At 37.7% G+C, this 20,259-nt stretch overlaps 2 protein-coding genes across 7 annotated transcripts in view; both read right to left on the bottom strand.

Annotated features, from left to right (window-relative positions):
• Nucleotides 1-20,259, bottom strand: part of LOC136277224 (uncharacterized) — a 72,932-nt gene that overhangs the window by 18,745 nt on the left and 33,928 nt on the right. For 2 of the 6 annotated variants that reach the window (XR_010715790.1, XM_066158943.1), the window contains exons 2-4: nt 18,522-18,684; nt 17,327-17,473; nt 16,324-16,604 (exon numbers count right to left, since the gene is read on the bottom strand). Coding sequence is in view for 4 of the 6 variants with exons in the window: in XM_066158943.1 (XP_066015040.1) it covers nt 17,406-17,473; nt 18,522-18,684 (231 nt within the window). In the remaining 2 variants the exon portion in view is untranslated. Of the gene's footprint in view, nt 1-16,323; nt 16,605-17,326; nt 17,474-18,343; nt 18,685-20,200 lie in introns of those variants that run through there. The other 4 variants (XR_010715791.1, XM_066158941.1, XM_066158942.1 and 1 more) reach the window with 4 other exon arrangements.
• Nucleotides 3,494-15,338, bottom strand: LOC136277325 (tetratricopeptide repeat protein 28-like). Its single transcript, XM_066159337.1, has 10 exons — nt 15,253-15,338; nt 13,010-13,075; nt 10,602-10,670; nt 10,335-10,400; nt 8,971-9,132; nt 8,648-8,725; nt 7,873-7,940; nt 7,336-7,395; nt 4,412-7,098; nt 3,494-4,086 (listed from the first exon to the last, which is right to left on the bottom strand). The coding sequence occupies exons 2-9, from the start codon at nt 13,056-13,058 to the stop codon at nt 4,420-4,422; spliced, it is 3,231 nt and encodes a 1,076-aa protein (XP_066015434.1). The 5' UTR covers nt 13,059-13,075; nt 15,253-15,338; the 3' UTR covers nt 3,494-4,086; nt 4,412-4,419.

The following is a 20,259-nucleotide window of genomic DNA, read 5'->3' as shown; positions in this document are numbered from 1 at the left end:
TTAAGTTTGGGTGAGGGGAGGGATAGGTACGCAGTTGCTTAGACACTGATTTTGATCCAAGAATCCAAATATTGACATTACTAAGTAAAGAAGCCATAATAGGGTTCTAGATCCTGTCAAAGTACCAGTTGTTTTTTTAATATGAAAACAAGTGAATATCCCGTTTGAAAGACAAATTCTTGACAACTTTTTACACAAACTGCTTCACTTAAGGACTGAGACAAATCACCAATAGGCCATTTTACAGTTGTGTACTTAGTTGCTAAGCCTTTGATTAGGTATGAGGCTGAAGGTGACCTTGTTATGATAGAGATCAATATCTAGTTAGCTTCATAGCAAAGTAATTCACACTTGAAAAGCAGCAATGTTTGCATCATAACAAGGTCACCCTTAGCCTTCCTCCTGTTCCAAATCAACCAAGCATGAAACTGTAAAATGAACTATTACACAACTACAGAAATTTCAGGGATCCAAACAAATAAGTCGTAATAAAATTTGTAGTACAATGGACTAAAAGGCACATTGAGCACGGTTTCCTCAAAAAAAAAAAAAAGTAACCATTTTTACATCACCATTATCAAAACTTACCACTATACTGAATAATCTTTTTGAGGTGTTTGGGCATGAGATTACGAAGAGCTCTCTTGTAAGGAGGTCCCAGTAGGTGGGGAAATACCACAGAGGTATCAACCACTTTATTTAGAAACCTTAAGCAATGACCAAATATCACTAAAGAAGCTGGAATGATGCTAATCCTTTGTGTAAAAATTGGAAATGTCTAGTCTCATAACTATTACAACTTGACAAGCCACAGAATGTTTCTTGCCCCCTAGGATTCCTCCTGATGACCCAACTCAGTGCTGAAATGTAGACTTTCTCTTTCTGCATCTAATATGCAAATCATTGAGCCATACACAAATTGTCCTCTTTGGTTGCAGGGAATGACAGGGAGGTTAAGCAAGATTCTTGTGGAAAAGAGGGTTTAAAATTTTTACATACTAGTCTGATCCAAGAATTAAAAGAAGAGTGGGTTTAAATAAGACTTTGTCTCTGCAATTTGCAATTGCCTAAAAGGAAAGACAACCTAACTGATACCTGATATAGCTAGCAACGGCACATCACATTCTGACTTACTGTAGCATTTATCAGAGCTCCATACAAAGTTCCCAAGGGCCTTCTTGAAATCCTATTGAAACCCTAGGTTAACTTGGATGAACAATGCTGCCCTTCTCTGTTTTTATTTCTGTTTATATTGTACCCTGGAAACTTACCTTTGTTGCTTTGAGGTCACTTTCCAAGCTGTGTCCTACTAGTATAGTGTCTTTGTGAATCATACTCAACAATACAGCTTGCACTTCATCAATTGTTGTTGTCACACCATACAGTGACTCTTGGGTCACTGAATCTAAAAAAAAATTCTCCGTTTAAATTTTCACCTCCAAGATTGCACTTAGGAATGCAAGTGGGAGTAAAATATTCAGCTCAGCTAGCTTTAATCTGCATCAAAATAGTTTAAACCTTGTCTCTGAGATCAAGGTTTTCTTGAGTAGCAAACCAATTTTAGCTCTAGTGCCCATATTTTCACCCATTATCCAAAGTCCGTAAGATGTTGCCTTTTGTTTTCTGTGATTGTACAACACCAAAAGGAGAGAAGGGAGTCGGAACCTTGATGAAAAGGAGAAACTTCAATTTTTTGTCTCTCCATGAAATAGAAACCAACTTAATCTTGCACAGTGTGGGCCAGAAACGTGTTTGTGTAAACACCTGCGTTGTATCTAACCACGTAGCCGTCCACACTCCCAACCAGGGGAAAGGGGGAAACACGGAACCTCAACCCACCCTTCCCCCCTTCCCATGGCTCTTTTTTAAAATGATTGTAATATATGCTATCGTCAGTAGAGATGTTCTGATGAAACAATTACGTTGTCGCAGTTCTTTAGAACTAGGGAAAGTCAAAATGTAAGGGCTTACTGACTTTTTGGATCCGGTACAAGGTCTTTAAAGGGGGAAGGAAATTTATCCTTGCTCGCCCTCACTTCGGTGAATATCTCGCGTTAACTTCATTAAGCATCTCAGATTGAACGTAACAGGAATGCCTGGCGACAACACTCTCCCCAGGCCCGTCTCTCCCAGGTTGATCCTTACTTTCGGGATTTTTCTACGGCTTTAAAACCACGACCTTCTAAAACAGTTTTTATTTCACATCTTGCATGTCACCCGTCGAGGGTCTGCATGGGGTTAACCGTTAGCCGTAAACCGGTCAAAAAAATAGCTGTTAGGCGTAAAAATTAACAAATTTGAACCCTTAGTTGAAGAAAAAATTAACTTTAAAAATCTTTCCCTCCTACAATGTGTTATTTAGTGTTAGCTGCAGCAGAAAAATGGCCACAATTTTAACCGCTAGCCGTAAAAAGTTTATATCGGTCAGCCCACAGTTTTAAGAAAGTTTCAGTTTTTTTTAACAGACTGTTTTAACTAAGTTTGCAATCGTGGAAAAAAAATCATAAATATTTTCTACACACGGGGAACCACACCGACCTAGGGTACCTCCCATGATGAGGACGCTTTCTATAAACAGAAGAAAGCACCATCTCCCAAAGTGAAAGGGAATTTCCTTTTTCTTGCCTCTTCAACAATATATATGACTAAACGTCATGTCGCTTTACATGATAAAAAAAACGCGTCGCGTGACATTCTAAGGAACGGCTGCCAATGAAACTGACAGATATAAAATCTGAAAATATCGAAGTTTATATCTCGTTTAATAACTCTATCCAAGAAAATGGGCAAAAGTTGAGCGAATGGGACATAGGTGCGCTCGCTACTCCAAACGAAAAGATGTGACAAAACATCATATCTGTCACATAACGTGCTAAAGAAGTGCGTCGCGTGACATCCTAAGAAACGGTTGCCAATGATCGATATTAGCAGTTATAGAGTCAGAAAATATCGAAGTTTATCTCTCATTCAGTAAACTTATTCAAAGAAATGGGCAAAAGTTATTAAGCGAATAAGACTTAGGCGCGCTCACTACTTCAAACGACAAGAAATGACTTATGCAGGTTGATGCAGGAATTTTCTTCCCTTTGTTATTGATTTCCTCTTCCATTCTAACAAAATACCAAGCGACTTGTTTCATTCTTTGACATTCAAATGTTAGTTTATTGTACTTAGATAATAAGTAAACAATCTAATTGGAGAAACTCAATAAATCATTTGGCTCCAATTTTCCAGCTCGCTCTGAGCTTCCATCAATTCTTTGTAAGCCATAACTAAAATTATAAAATTAAACTTCTCGTTTTGCCTTTGGACGATTAGTTTAAACAATTAACTTAAAATGCATCATTCTGCTTGTAAAAAATAACACAATTTATCGCATTCAAAATTAAAGAAGAAATCTCAGAAAATTAACTAATATCAAGACTAAATCCTTGCCATTACGGCCAAAATCTGTCATTTTAAGTCCAGATAAACCGAATTCCGATCGGAAGAAACTAAATTTAAGTACCAATTGCTGAGTATAAATCCTCGAAAAGTTCATCACAATTTCCATCTGACATAGACTAAGATAATCGAGCAAACGGACAACTTATTATTCTCCAGTTCCTATGGAAATTCTCTACACACGCATGTAATAGCTTTATATCACTCATAAGACTAAACCGATTGTGAAAAACTCTGTAAAAAACTCTGGAAAACGTTTTCAAGACGTTTCAACTTCGACGTAAATGTAATGCCCAAATCCTCTCAGTAGAAAATACTTAGATTAAGAATAGCTTCTCACATAGCTAGTCATGATAATTTTAAGACATCATATGAAAAAAACAAACAAACAAACAGTAGTTTGAGAAGGATATCAAAGATTAAGCTCGTAAAAGCAGTTCAAACAAGCAAAAAGGCAACTTTCCGAATCAATGGAAATCTGTTCTCTTGTTAAACTTGACTTTGGCCGTCTCTTGCTTCTTCCTGCTTTCAAAAGAAGACTCTTGACAAAGCTTTCATCGGTAGCTTACTGGTTTCTGGTCCAAATATCAGCATTTGTAGGTATCCGAAAACTCCCCGGGATTCCAATGCTCACTGCCTTAACTGAAAAATAAAAGAATCTAAGTTTAGGGAGGATAGTTGAGTTGCCATGAAATATTTCTTAGCACATGAAACGATACATTGCACAACAGGATTATTTTAAAAGAAATTTTCTATTTTACTCCTATCGTGTTTCCAAAAAAGAATGTTATCATCGTAAACGTGTCCACTTGATTGTCCTGCATCTCAGTGTGCGAAGAGAAAAATAAATTCGTAACCCAACTGAAAGGAAAATAACACGCACGTATCACTGCTTACATATGAGCAAAGGTTATGATTTAATGAAACTTTGTATTGAATAGAATTTATCAACAGAATTATTACTTACTGCAGCCTCTAAATCTCATTGAAATCCAGGTTGACGTCGTCACCAATGAGTACAAATGGTGCCCAGTAAATCACCTCTTTGAACTTTTCAATTTCCCTCGTACACTTCATGGCCTGATTGAGAGCTTCACTTGCCTTCTTGCCTTTGGAAAGTGCATCGTAAAAGAAACTCATGAACTCCAGGGTTCCCTCGTCGCCAATCGCCCACAAGGTTACCACAACAGATCTGGCACCGGCACCCAAAAGTGCACGCGCCATGCCGACCACACCCTCGGCCATGACCTCCCCACGAGCAGTGTGACAGCAGCTAAGTACAACCAGACGTGCTCGCAACCCAGATTCTATGACATCTTTCATCGTCAGTAGATAGTCTTTCTCTAACGGCTGAGGGTTATCTCTTGCGGTGTTTGGTGCCAGAATAACTTCTCCAGTTTCCATTTTACCGTGCGCTGCTATGTGAACTAAGGCCACTGATGATATTCGTTTTAACACTGCATCTTTTGTGGCCATTTCTCCAGTGAGAGGGGAGACATTGAGGATACGTCCGATCATCTCCACTTCTTTTCTTGCTCCTGGAAGTTGCATCAAACGTCTTCCCTCATAGATGATGTCATTGAAACATGGGTCGCCGACAAGCAATGCACCAGTCTTCATGTGAAAGTCTGCTGGACAATCATGAATTAGTTGCAAGGTCGTCAGAGAGGGAAGCACACGAATTCTGAAAGAATCACTTAGATAAGATGAGTTGGAATCCTGCAACGCTGCATAAGGTACAAGGCAAAATGGCCCTTCAGGAACGATTGTGATCTCGTCGTTGCCTTCGATGAGGTCAGCAATAGGAGTAACGATGATGTCATGCAGCTTCTTTAAAGCACTTGATTGGGAGTGCCTCACATCAACTCGGATCACATTATTGGCCACTTCCTCGTCTGTCAGCGAGTCAAGCGGAGGATTTTCGATGGTAACAGTATCTCTTTTACTGATCTCCTTAAGAACAGTTTTGTTCAGTAGCTGGATGAAAAATTTCAATTCATTCTCATACTTATATTTGTTTACGTGTACTTCTCTCATCTGGATATTATTTTCACTGAGGCAAACCCAGAAGTAAACGCAGGGTCCATTAATAGCTATGAAAACTGTCCTCAATGGAACCCACCTCAGAGAAATGCGGGATGCGCTGGGCTTTAGAGAATCTCCAGGCTGATATTTTGTGACCATGAGATCTCTCAGAGCTTGGGCACGTCCTTTCTCTGTGGCAAGAAGAGCCTTCACAACTTGACCTCGATTGAGATTTATACGCCACAAACCTTTGTATGCTCCTTGGTGCTGATTACGATAACAAATCTTCCACTGATCGTTGAGTTGAAGACTGGCTCTGATATCATCATACAATTCTACACTCGAGTAATAACAGTCAAAGGCCATCATAAGATTTCCTTGGCGCTCAAAACTGCTTCCAAGGGAACGGAGTGAGCACGCCTCTCCAGTCTTATCTCCCACTTCTTTGGATATTTCTAGGTGACGTTGAAAACACTCAATAGCTGTTTTCAACTCTCTTTGACCCTGATGAATCCTACCGAGAAGGCAATAACTTTTTCCCTCTCCAGCCTTGTCTCCCACTTCTTTAGCAATTTCTAGATCACGTTGATGGTACTCAGTTGCTGTTTTGAACTGTCGTAGAACTTGATAAACATTGCCGAGGTTGAAATAACTTTTTCCCTCTCCGGCCTTGTCTCCCACTTCTTTAGCAATTTCTAGATGACGTTGATGGTACTGGATGGCTGTTTTGAACTGTCCTTGACCTTGATAAGCGTTGCCGAGGTTGCCATAACTGCTTCCCTCTCCGGCCTTGTCTCCCACTTCTTTAGCAATTTCTAGATCACGTTGATGGTACTGGATGGCTGTTTTGAACTGTCCTAGACCTCTGTAAGCGTTGCCGAGGTTGCCATAACCTCTTCCCTCTCCGGCCTTGTCTCCCACTTCTTTAGCAATTTCTAGACGACGTTGATGGTACTGGATGGCTGTTTTGAACTGTCCTAGACCTTGATAAGCGTTGCCGAGGTTGCCATAACTGCTTCCCTCTCCGGCCTTGTCTCCCACTTCTTTAGCAATTTCTAGATGACGTTGATGGTACTGGATGGCTGTTTTGAACTGTCCTAGACTTTGATAAGCGTTGCCGAGGTTGCCATAACCTCTTCCCTCTCCGGCCTTGTCTCCCACTTCTTTAGCAATTTCTAGACGACGTTGATGGTACTGGATGGCTGTTTTGAACTGTCCTAGACCTTGATAAGCGTTGCCGAGGTTGCCATAACTGCTTCCCTCTCCGGCCTTGTCTCCCACTTCTTTAGCAATTTCTAGATGACGTTGATGGTACTGGATGGCTGTTTTGAACTGTCCTAGACCTCTGTAAGCGTTGCCGAGGTTGCCATAACCTCTTCCCTCTCCGGCCTTGTCTCCCACTTCTTTAGCAATTTCTAGACGACGTTGATGGTACTGGATGGCTGTTTTGAACTGTCCTAGACCTTGATAAGCGTTGCCGAGGTTGCCATAACCTCTTCCCTCTCCGGCCTTGTCTCCCACTTCTTTAGCAATTTCTAGACGACGTTGATGGTACTGGATGGCTGTTTTGAACTGTCCTAGACCTTGATAAGCGTTGCCGAGGTTGCCATAACTGCTTCCCTCTCCGGCCTTGTCTCCCACTTCTTTAGCAATTTCTAGATCACGTTGATGGTACTGGATGGCTGTTTTGAACTGTCCTAGACCTTGATAAGCGTTGCCGAGATTGCAATAACTTCTTCCCTCTCCGGCCTTGTCTCCCACTTCTTTTGCAATTTCTAGATGACGTTGATGGTACTGGATGGCTGTTTTGAACTGTCCTAGACCTTGATAAGCGTTGCCGAGATTGGAAGAACTGTTTGCTATGACTATTAGTTTAGCATTAGTTTTCCTTAGTAATCGAAGCAGACGTTGGTCGTCATTTTCAATCTTAAAACGTGTCAAGGGTCGATAAATCAGCAGTTTTGCGAAAATGCTATGGAAATGTGTATTTTTAAAAGACAGTGAGAGTATTAGATAGAACCTTAAAACTGGAATGATTATCCGAACGTGGGTTTTTTTAGATATTTGATATCAAGTTATTGGAGAGTTTTTTCTAGCTCTGAAGCGTATTTATTGGTTTAGGTTCGGTCGTCATGGTGATGCTCGTCTGAAGACAAAAATGAGGGGTATTCAGCTCAAACTCTGGGAATTAATTTATATGGCCTCTTCTTTTGAGTAAAGTTTCGAGGAATAGTCTAAATAACTCTTTAAGAATATTCTAGCTTCTTTAAACTGCTCAGTGCAGTATAAGATAACATTGCTTCCATTATATGTTGAACAATCTCTCCGGAACGTATTGATTTCCCTTGAAATATTACTCGCATTGCATCTCGTATCACGTTTGAAACGTTCGTTAAAGGATACGGCCAATCCCATATGCAACCAGCTCCTTGCTTCTTTATACAAGCCAAGTTCGACACAAGCTCTGGCCCCTGAAAAGGAGAGAATAATTGTTGGTACGAAGTATTCATCACTGTTAAAGTATAAACGTACTGATAAAATGGACTTAATTTCCCATTTAGCTGGGAACAAAAATTTTGATAATGAAGGAAATTTGAACTTGTGGAAGAACTGAAAATAAACAATAAAGAGCTAATGGAAAGCGGCTACCAATTAAGCTTCGATTGATGATGATAACGATAAATTTATCTCGTACATTCTTCATTTTAATGTGCTATTATGCGCTTTTCAGCACTTTTCGAGGAAATTTTCGGGCAGACTGCATTGAGCAGTTTACAACTTTTGAAAGGGAATTTTTCAGGTGCCTCCTTGAGTTACAGAGAAGATGCAAGAAACGGGGCTTACGGTTTTCCGTTCTTATCCGAGACTAGAATATTAAACCATTTGCAGATGTCACAGCTTAGGCGGCAGCACATTGTCTTCAGATGTTTAAGACTAATGGAGATGGTCCGGTCTAAGGCTTGAACCCTCGACCTCCGGCGCTTTACAACGTGAACTAAACAGGCGGCGGTATTTGAGAGCTTATTGACATTCTCTTATGCTTTTTACCCACATTACAGACATTGACACACCAGATACAATTGACACCTGGGGAGCAGTAACCTGCCACAAACCACACAATCCTCTTTTGACGAAATCATAGAATAGAATGTTGATGGCTCATGTCTGAAAAACCCACCTTTCTTAATAGCTTTGATTAATGTGGGTTCCAACTGAACGACAACTGTCGCATCATCGAGACATTCCACGTAGTTTGCTATGAGATTCAGGAGATAAGGCTTAAAAAGTGGTCATCATGTGGAATTGCAACAAAGAAGCCTTTAAAAATTACAATTGCTTAAAATGTAACGAGGATCATTTCTTTGCTTAATTTTCATCCGCTACAGGGCGATTTATGTTTTTACGTTACTTTTCAATTTTTTCTTTTCTTGATGCAGATTGTGTATTCCGTTATCTTGTAACGCTGCACGACAGATTTATGTTTACATATGAAATTGTTACCCAAACGGAAATGAGCTGTTGCCCTGTTGCTGTAAAGCTTGGCGTTCAGTCGTTTATCTTTGCAGTTCACTTGAAGTCCTTCCGTGTAGGAGTTTATCGCGTTATTAGCTTCTCCTTGTCTGTATTCTTTGTTACCTTCCTCGAGACATACTTTCGCTATTTCTAAAAACACAACGTTTTAGTATTAATGATTTAGTAATGAGTGATACGACCCTTCACAGATGGTGCCAACTCTATATATCCAAACGAACTTTTAAGTTAAAGGAGCTTAGAGCTATGAGAAAAAACAACCAGAAAAGTTTAATATCTGTGCATTTTGTTTGTGTGCAAGCTGCTGGGAGTCTGGGCTGTAGCTTGGCTATTACCACAAGTTTATCAATTTACATTTAGGTCGAGAGGCTTTCCAAACTCCTTTTACACCTGGCTTACGTTTTCCAAAATATCACAAGTTTCACCGGAAGATCCTATCTTAACTCAACTTTGTTTACAATCGCCCTTCAGGAGAGTTTATCTGTGTATTTTGTTTTCTTTAAAATATGCAAGCTATTTGGAGTTTTAGCTGTAGCTTGGCTATAACCACATCAAGTCTGATCGGTTTACATTTAGGTCGAGACACTTTCCAATGACCCTTTTACACATAGGCTACGTTTTTCAAAATTTCACGTTAGAATGTAAAACCACATAAGATATTGCATAGAGTAAAGCAAAGCCAGGACCGAAAAAGGTTAAAACTTGTGAATGTTCTGATAACGAAAAAAGGAACATCGTACTGAGGGTCTGAGAGTGACAAGAGTTCGTGGTTTTTACCATCGTTCAGAAAAGTGCGCTGGAAAAAGGTTTTTTTTTTTGTCTTTTTCCCTTTATCACTTGGTTTTTCTCATACATGTAATTGTCTATTGAGAACATACTCGAAGAGGCTAACTGGAGAAATTTGATTGGGAAAGTATCACTTTCCCGCGAAGTACCATTTTGCCTGTTGTGAAAGTCAGCTGCTCCACATTTTGTTGGCTAGTGGTTTACAGCGTGGGCCTGGTGTTGACATAACTGTCTAAAGGGGCGTGAAATATTTAGAGGACCAAAACAGGCGATACGGCTGAGACAAAATGCCTCCTCTTCTCCTAAGCACTTCCAAAACTCAGAAAAACCGAGTTTTACAAAGTCTAGTGGGCTAATTTTGGTCCATTCTTCTTTGATTTAGGGCAATTTGTTTTTTTCCTTTGTTTTTTATTTTACTGGTAACAAAGTCTGAAATTTGAAGAAACAATCTTTAGCTGTTTCAAAAACTTATTCATAGAACATACGCAAATTTTGATGTCAATGTGAAAAAACTTCATGGGGACTTCTTTCAAAAAATCTTTTCTCACCTCTTAAAAGGTCATCGTCTTCATCCAGTTCAGCGTCACTTGACGTAACTTGACTTTTCTCTGTCGCTGAAATTACCGAGAAGATATTTCAACTTTGCTAGTGATCACAACTATGAGCAATTACAACTAACGTTCTAATACTAGCGTATTTCATTAGTGGATTCCTAAAACCTTCAAGTCGAAGTGATCAAAAAAATTAAGGTATACTTAATCAACGAACAGTATAAAATTACCATAAAGAAGTCTTTCCTTGTTGCCCTTTCTTACCTGTAGCTGGAAATTCATTTTTCACTCCCAGTTCTTCTCTCGTTGTTGGGAGGTTGCTTTCTGCCATAGCTAGAAGTAAAATTGAATCGATTGCACTGCGCTAAATCGTTAAAAATAAAAAAGAGGAGACTCAAATGAAAGTAACTTAAAGAAAACGTTGTATACTTGAACATAGAGGATGAATGAGAATCTGAAAGTTCCCTCCGTCACGCTATTGTGGTTGCGTGACAGCTCCAGTCAAGTTTAGCGGGTTGTGTCATGTTTGTTTTTTTCATTCGTTTGTTTGTTTGCTTGTTTGTTTTTTAGTCTTTTCTAAAGAAACGGTGTTCAAGGCTGTCCCTTATCAAAATGCGTGAGTTGCAATAAACAACCCAATTGTACCCGGTAGGCATGGATAAACACAGATAAAATGTTATGCAATAAAAGACTCTTTCTCTTATTCCTTCATTTCATCGCGTGTGGGGCCGAGAGAATTCGCATTACTTATTCAAGCCCGAAACACCTCCGAAGGTCTACGTAACCGTCACGACGCCCCGCAAGCCTTTGCGTAACAAAACACGTTTATAGACCCGTGGTAGCGAGTGTAGGATCTCTGTTCTTCTACAAAGCGCATGTGTAAAAATTCCCCCAAAGCTATCGAAAAAATTGCTGGACAAAGGTTCTTTAACAAATTCATAAGTTCTAGTAAATAAAACATTCCATTCATTTTTTTTTTCGAAGGAGCCAGGAAATTGTGAATAACTGGAAGAAGCTGGCTCTTTACCAAAATATTATGGGGAAGGACCCGATTTTTTCATTTCGAATTCAAAAAAGGCACTGAATACGAGATTATTCTGAGGGACCGGAGAAGATGGCACTGGAAAGTGTCCTTTTCATCAAAATTCTTGTTATAAAGAAACTTTATCTACATCAAATTGAAAGCCAAGCGCAACACGCAGACTCCTGTATAGCTTGATCTTGTAGGCGAATGAATTCACTGCCAGGCCAAATGAGCATTTGGTGGAGGAAGTAGACTGAAAGCGAAATGACACTAAAAAAAAACATTTCGATATCGTAAAGCAAAAAAGAACTTTATATTTATTTGTGAACGAATTGCTGATCAAAAGAGAATCTTCTGTAATATAATTGTGATTGGGAAATTTTCGTGAAGCTGCTGAGGTGGTTTTGCCTTACAGAACAGGAGTCTGCTCCAATATCAGCATTTACTGAGCTCACAGTTTTATCTTCCAGCGCACGATGTAAACACTCAAACATTGCGCCCATTTAGTCCGGCATTGCGCGAAAATGTATATCTACTAAAACCGAACTCTGACAGATAACCAGTCAGAAGTGATACTACTAACCACCTTATAGATACGTAGTGGACATGTATCATCCTTTTTGTTCAAAAGATATTGATTGAAAATTGGAATCCAATACAATTTTTATATAGGAGCATCGAATACAGAGACCGCTGCACCGAAAGTCAGCTCGCCGGAAAACCACTTCAATTTCAGAAATTACAATACAACAATTTCTCATTGCAAGAACTATTTCCTTTAAAACGAATTGAATTCAGCTTTAGATGAAAAAAAAAAAGACAATAAAAAAAAAAACAGCCTACATGGAAAGTAAAACTGTCATGATGATAAATCCGGCTATCATGACGACATCGATACCTTTATACATGAAGATACAAATGGTACGCTTACAGCGTGCGGTGGAGATGTCACGTATTGGAAACTGAAAAAATACTGGTTTCTCACCGACAAGCATATTACCGTTATTATTACTATATATCGCTAGTGTTACGATATCAAAAGAAACGTAGGCATTTTGTATATTCTTAAATTCGTTTGTTTTCGAGAGATAATAGTTGGTTTTGATATTGACGAGAGCTATAATTATGTACAGCAAGTTATCTAGCTTTGTCACATGCTCATCACGCGCTTCTGCCGCATAGTTATCATGCACAGTTAAACCTTTAACTCCTGTGATCTAATTGTTAATTCTTCCCTTCAAGCTGCTACATGTTTCCTTTCAAAGTAGGTACGGAAATTTGGTGTTAGTTCAAAGATAACGAATTCTACCTGATAAAACTTTGAGTGTTCTTATTACCTGTTTGCTGGATAATGTATTGATATTACAGGGATAAATTACACGTTATATCACTTCTAGGAGTTTAAGGCTTTGGGAAATTGCATCGGGTGCAAACTATTTAACCACGAGGCAAATGAGAGGAACCAATGAAATTTGTAATTGTACGCAAGTGAAATATTTTTACGTCTGACAACAATAACCCGAGAAAATTCGACTGAAATTAAACTTAATTGTTGTCAGCCGCAAGGAAATTAAGATTACGATATTTCATTGTAAATAACATGAGCTCTACAGCTATAATCAGTTGCAGAATGAAAATTGGTTTGTACCTGTTGAACTGTCATCCTCTGAATCCCTCTTTTCTCCAAACGATGTCATTTGTTAATTCTACATGCCTGAAAATATTAAGAATAATACTTTGCTTTACAACAATTTCGATAAAAAAATGAAGGTTGCATATTCACGAGTTTAAAAGATCTAACGTCGTCTAACTCCCAGTTTCGCGATCAAAATTGGTGTTCCTCTTAGTTATTGTGCTTGTTTTTTTCTTTGTTTTATTCTTTTATGGTTATTATTTGTTTACATGTTTCTGCACGACTATTAATTAATTCAGTTTGTAATTTAATGCAGCTCTTTCTCTTTTAGTGCGAAATACTCGCAATCCGCAAAATCCCTTTTCTATTCAGAGTAGGAAATGTTACATTCTGCCATAACTGAATCGATAAAGAGGAATTCACACCGTGAGTTATATTGTACCAATGCAATTTCTCTTCAAATTATCAACTCGATATATCCCTCGTTCAATGCGCTCTCTATGACAATAGTAATCCCATATCTACAAGCAGCCAAGTATTGTTTTGTTTATTATATAAACACCATAGGCATTTGCAGACAACTTGAAAGGCGACTTTATTAAGGAATGAGAATTTGCCATTCATTCACGAACGTAATAAAGTGGCGCGAAAGCGGGTGACGTCCAGCAGCTGATTGGCGATACCAATCAGCGTATTTTATATGATAAAAATTTGTTTTTGGTCATCTTCCCTTTAGCGTTACAGTTCTCTCAAATTTTCATTTTCCACTTTCACCGTGACAACGTTTCTAAATATAATAACGGTGAACTTTTTTTTTACCGTAAACAACTCTCGCCAATTCTGCACTTAATATTTTTGCAGTCAAAAGCGTAAGTGTCCAGTGAAATTCAGAAGCGCTTTGGATGTCATCCCGATACAATCAGTTTTTGAATAATAAAATCTGTTCCTTCCTTATATGAAAAGGATGCTGATTCACAAAATCAAGATGGGTTTGTTCGTGTGTAGTCGAGTCCCGAACAAGTTAAAATGAGCATCCATCCCTCAGTTGTTTTCATTCACTGGCTTTCTCTCACATGCAAAGAAAATTTAGTGTTATACCAAGATACTTCGCTATAAGCGATAACTTTCTCTGCTCTCAACGAACACTAATTTTTTCGCTGGTTGTTGCGTTGATATCTACGTATACTTTGTAATAACAAGTTGCACATATTCATCACCGGAGGGAGATACAAAGCTAAAGAAATCACATCGATAATATGTATTCTTTATGTATATTTTTTTCCAATTTTCATGTCTTTCGATTGTAATATGCTACATACTTCTTCATTAGCTTTCCTCACCTGAAGAGTACTCGCAATAAATTTAACTCCAATAAAGTTCTTTTCCAAGAAAAATACTTGACTTCTCGTTGTATCTAGAGAAAAGCATATTTAAATCGTTTTGCGTGCTATAAAGAACTAAAGCGAATACCATAAGTACTCTACTTAGAGAAATATCCGAGGAAGATATTCAAAATTTTTTAAATTTATGTACTCCATGCATCTTTGTGTGCAGAAACCCTCAGTGTATCTTGCAGGAATTTTATGAATAAATTGTTATTGAACCAGTTGTCTTTAGGTTGGAGGAGAAATCTGAGGCCCTAGCTCTCTGTTTCTTTGAGCTCCAGAATTGTCTGCTGAGTTTGGATGCAGTAAGCGAGGCCATAAATAATTGTATAATAGTTCCTACGGATATGTGACGCACTTGATACTGGAATCAGAAATGCCGCAGCTTCGTAAATTCCTCATGGGAAGATAAATAAGCCACCTCAAGGTCTGGTATGTTTATTTACATGTCAGCATTGATATTTAATCTGTCGTTTAACCTGATCTGACGGATAGGGTTTTTTTTTTCGGTCGTTGGTTAAAAATGATTTTTTCCTCTGTCACGAAAGAGCTTGAAATTTCCTTTCTATCATTATGTAATTTAAGACATGAAACTTTCGACATTGATGATCTAGGCAGTATGCAGGATGATCCTTTATGTATCCACTGTATGTCTTGGCTCATTAACGAGAAATCCATAGCTATATGTGAGAACTTCAACTCGTAAAATCCGATGGTCTAAGATTCGATCCTGCGTTCGTGACGAGTAAATAAGATCGACATTTCTTTCATTCTAGTGTCTCATGTCTCAAATTATTTCTATTTGTATCTTTAGTCAATACCCGTTTATCTCATTCACTGCATTAGGTCGCTATGAACTTATTCTATCCTCACCTTAACTCCTATGAAAATGTGATTTGCCCCACAAGTGTGTAACAAAACGGTGCACTTGGTCACACCAGCAGTATTGAAGAAGCTGAATATGAACTCATCGAGCTCGAAACAGAAAATGGTGTATCATTGTTTATTTCGTGATCCATGATTGTCTTTTGGAGCTATGCTGTTTCACTATTTATACCCAAGTTTGGACAGGGCCTCATATTACATTTTTTAACTTTTCATTTTCATTAATCCGGAGTATAGCACGATGACATAAACATGCTATTTTTTCAATTTAATTTTTTTTGGCTGATGTGATGGTCGTTAAACCATCGCCTGCTTAGGTTGATCGAAGGGCTCTGGATTGCCATACGAGAGGTCTTGAAAGGACTGGGGAGAGCTGTGAGCTGTGTTGAAATATATTACTGAAATGGCGTTGATGTTCAAAACAGAATAATAATAATAATAATAATAATAATAACAATAATAATAATGATTATATTAATAATAATAATAATAACGATGCAAAAGAAGCAAAGAACAGATTGATGTAAAAAGCACTTTGATATTACATCGCCGAATTTTCATATTTTATTTGATCTGTTGTCAATGCTTTAAAAATACAAAAGGCAATTCATTACTTAGTACCAAAGCCTATGGCATTTTCGTTCAATCAACTATAAAAGGTATAAGCCTCTCATCATGTGATATAGTCTCATACCATCCTGAATTTACCACAAAACCTTCCTTGGCTTAGCAATTTTTGCACAATATTTTAAAGATCTCACTAACGTGCTAAATAACCCTGGCAGTTCTTATCATCATTGCAAAGAAAATTCAGGTAAATTTTAATGATTTCAAGTACCAACTGAAAGGTGAGCTTTTCCAGGTACAAGTAATGCATATATTGATAATCATTAAGGATTGAATTTCATATTAACTTATAAGCCAGGCGTAGGCAGCAATGTATAGATGAAGTGCTATACTCAGCTTTAAAACTCTTTTCGGTGGTCAATTTACGTTACCAACTCAGTTGATTATAATAAATAAACTACAGTGGAAAATCAGTTTAGTAGGACAGGAGAATGAATGAAGTATCCTTAATAATATCAATAAAGTAATTCCAAATCTTACAGAAATTTGACAACCTGTCAGAAGGCCATCCATGGTTTAATTGTTCAGTGACTGAGAAATGTGTTCTTCCAAGGTCTTTTTGCTCTGTGTGTCACTGGCATTCATTTCAGTGTACGTAAAACCAAGCTCTTCACAAACCAGTGTTGCTGATGTGGTTTTACCAACTCCTAGGAAACCGGACACAAGAGCTGCCTTATAGGACGGCCCATCTTGGTCTTTGTTGAAAAAGGAAGCTGTACAAAATAAAAATGCTTACAATTGTGATTCCATTACTAACATACTAACTACATGTATAAGTGACTGTCAAGTGAAATAAATTCATCAAAGTTCATAAGTTACAGCTCTTTAAAGAAATGTATCTCTGAATGTGGGAATTAAGAAACAATCTGGATTCAGTGTGAAAGGTATTCAGCCTACAGCAAGACAACATTTGCATCACAACTCAATTTAAGGTCTTCTGTAAAATATCTGTAAATTAAGGTTAGGTTCATGCACTAAACCCTTTTACTCCAAAGAGCTCACATTACTTCTTACTGTCTGCCATCAACTTCATATGATTTAGATAATTTGGTATTGTATCATTTAATAATCCCCTAATTAATTTTTTTTTATTCTCATAACTTGCTTGCTCAATATTGTATTGATATTGTAAGGAGAAATCCTGTCTTGGTCTCTTATGGGAGTTAAAGAGTCAAAGGTAAAGTCAGCACAATTGCCAGAAGACTAATCTTGCCAAAGCTTAAATTAATTTCAGTAGCATCAGGTGACTAGGAGAATTGCTACTCCCCCCCCCTCCCCCACTAGAATGATTCCCCTATCTGGTTACAACCCAAACTTTTTCATCTGCTTTCTGCGTCAGTTTGCCTGAACTGTTTGCATACTTGCCTGAAGAGAAGTTACATGTACATGTATTTAAAGGAAAGGCATCTTGACAATCAGATACACATGTACTCACATTTAGAGGCTGGTTTCTTTCTATTCTTTTCCCAGTCTCTCAGCCAGTTCATCAGCTTTCTCATTGAGCTCTTATCACCCTACTGACCAATAATCTGCTTCACTGCATGAGGTTGATATTTGTCTACCCATACCAGATTTGGTTCTCCTGCACACACACAAAAAAAATTACCTTTACTGTCAAAATCTTATGTAGATTAAAAAAATAAAGCAACAAAAACAAAAAACTGTACTTTCTTGTAACTCAATTTAAGTAACACAAACAAGTCTACAGATGGAAGTACAGTTAAATGATCCAACAGATGAACCTAAAGGTGGAATTTAAAGTAATGGTAAAACTGACGTTTGGGTGACTGGACAGAGGAGAACAAAGAGAATAAGTGACAGATAGAAAGACAGTAAATGGAAGAATGAATGTACACAAAAGAGCAGACAGACAGACAGACAGACAGACAATCTGAATGACACTGCAAATTAAGTAGATGGAAGAAGGGAAATGAGGATGAACAAATTATGTTATCAGTTGCACACTAGCCTATGGCACTTATGACATTTTACTGGTACATGTATATCACATACATATGCATGTATTTTTATGTTATCAGTAATTTTAATACAAAGTCATGTACAGTACCTAGATGCACACAAAAGAAATTGTATTCACACAAATTATGTTATCAGTTGCACACTAGCCTATGGCACTTATGACATTTTACTGGTACATGTATATCACATACATATGCATGTATTTTTATGTTATCAGTAATTTTAATACAAAGTCATGTACAGTACCTAGATGCACACAAAAGAAATTGTATTCACACAAATTATGTTATCAGTTGCACACTAGCCTATGGCACTTATGACATTTTACTGGTACATGTATATCACATACATATGCATGTATTTTTATGTTATCAGTAATTTTAATACAAAGTCATGTACAGTACCAAGATGCACACAAAAGAAATTGTATTCACTAAGTGTAATCATCGCACAATACATGTAGGATGCTTACTGGTGAGGAAATAATTTAAGGCATACAGCTGAAGTGTGAATTAAATTTTCAGTAAAGTCATGCTCTTGTGCTAATTGTTGGAAAGGTTTGAAACACCCAGCTTTCAGTGCAGGTGATGATGATGGTGTTTGTGTTGTTGGAGATGACACAGATCTTTCACCCAGTTGTGACAAATCACCTTCAAACTGATCTTTTCCCTGAACCATTGGTTCAGCTTTCTCCTTCCTCTTTGTCTTCTTCTCCACACTTGCTGGTTCAGAGCTGGTCTCGTTGCCTGGTTTTGTTCTGACAAGCTCAAACAGACCGTCTTCATCTATTTGTGATGTTCCACATTGCTTAACCTAACAGATAAGCACCAAAGTAAAAAAAAAGAAACAACAACAAAGAAACCATAGGTTTCTTGCCAAGTAATGTTTAGCTATTCAAGGAAGGAAAGATGACCTTTAACCAGTTAAAAAGGTTTCTTTTGTTAACAAAAAAAATACATTTTTTTGTTTAACCTTTTAACTCCCATGAGTGACCAAGACAGAACTTCTCCTTACAATATAAATACAATATCATGCAGACAAGTGATGAGAATAAATACAAATGTTAATCAGGGGATTATTAGTTGATCCAAGACCAAATTCTCCAAACTAACATTACAAGAATTGTATAGCAGACAGTACGGAGAATTACTATTGAGATCTTGGGAGTAAAAGGGTCTATCAAAGCATGCATTTTACAATTTTTTCCTGTAAACTGTATCTGCAGATTTTCCAAACCAGCTTTAATTCTGATAATCTTCATTTTCCTTTCTTCTGGCTCAGAAAATCAAGAGAAGACACCAGGTGTAGAAACCAACCCCCCCCCCCTTAAAGCCCCAGTCCATGCAACTAGCCATGTAAGTTTGACTTTCCCACAGATCATGCAAATAAAAAAGGTGTGAGCTTGAGTTAAAAGGTAATTGCAAGTACATTGTTATGCCAGCCATATTCCAGAATTGTCAAGTAAATTGCTCTTTTGTCAAGTGACCCATGTTTCCTGTATTATTAGTATTGTCTATGTTATACATATTTCTTGTTATTTGTATTTCCTATGTTATTTCCAATCTCGTAATTCGTCATTCCGTTCTTGATATATTATGTTTGTAATACTTTACTTAGAAACCACTGGCAATGGCATGTAGAAAGAAGAGTTCAGTCCAGTCATCAGGAAATTAAACTCATCTAAAATTAATTGCTGGCATGTTGGATACACCAGGCTTGTGGAAAAAATAGTCTGGGTAAGGTGAAGTCTCAAGGTTTCTTTATCAATCACCTTTCAAGTTAATGAACAATTTCATTTTCCCTTCAGTCTGAGTAAATGAAAGATTAACTAATACTTGTCAAATTTGTGAAATAAGCATTAGAGTTGCATATTGCAACTGCTCTGCAGAATTAGTAAGCTGCAGTTTGAACAGATTTGTGGGGAATGCTCAAGTCCTGGATATTTCGAACTTCAGTGAAATTTAAGTAGCAGTGTATCACATCACGCTGTTTAACCCTTAAACTCCTGTGTGATGTGATTTACATGTAACTTCTCCCTAAACTATTTATACAATATCCAACAAAAGAGAAGGTCGTTATCTTGATCTAACAACAAACTCCTATAACAAATGTACAAGGAAACGTCTAGAAACTAGAGAGGAGAAATTAGCAAACAGATCTTGGGAGTTAAAGAATGAAGACAAAATTGCTTCATGTTATGACCTTGTTTAAGATAAAAAAAAAAGGAGCAGAACATTGTAACTTGTCAGCCTCACTCAGCTACCCTGACATACTCAGGCAAACTATTGAAAATTATACCTACAAAGTTAGTTGACATACAGTACCATACCATTTCTCACATCCCAGTCCAGAAAGATACCTTGGGTTAGATATATGTAGTTGAATGAA

Source organism: Pocillopora verrucosa, chromosome 12 (assembly GCF_036669915.1).
Source record: "Pocillopora verrucosa isolate sample1 chromosome 12, ASM3666991v2, whole genome shotgun sequence".
NCBI classification, from domain to species: domain Eukaryota; kingdom Metazoa; phylum Cnidaria; class Anthozoa; order Scleractinia; family Pocilloporidae; genus Pocillopora; species Pocillopora verrucosa.
The sequence above is the reverse complement of the archived record's forward strand: the minus strand, read 5'-3'. Positions and strand labels throughout refer to the sequence as shown.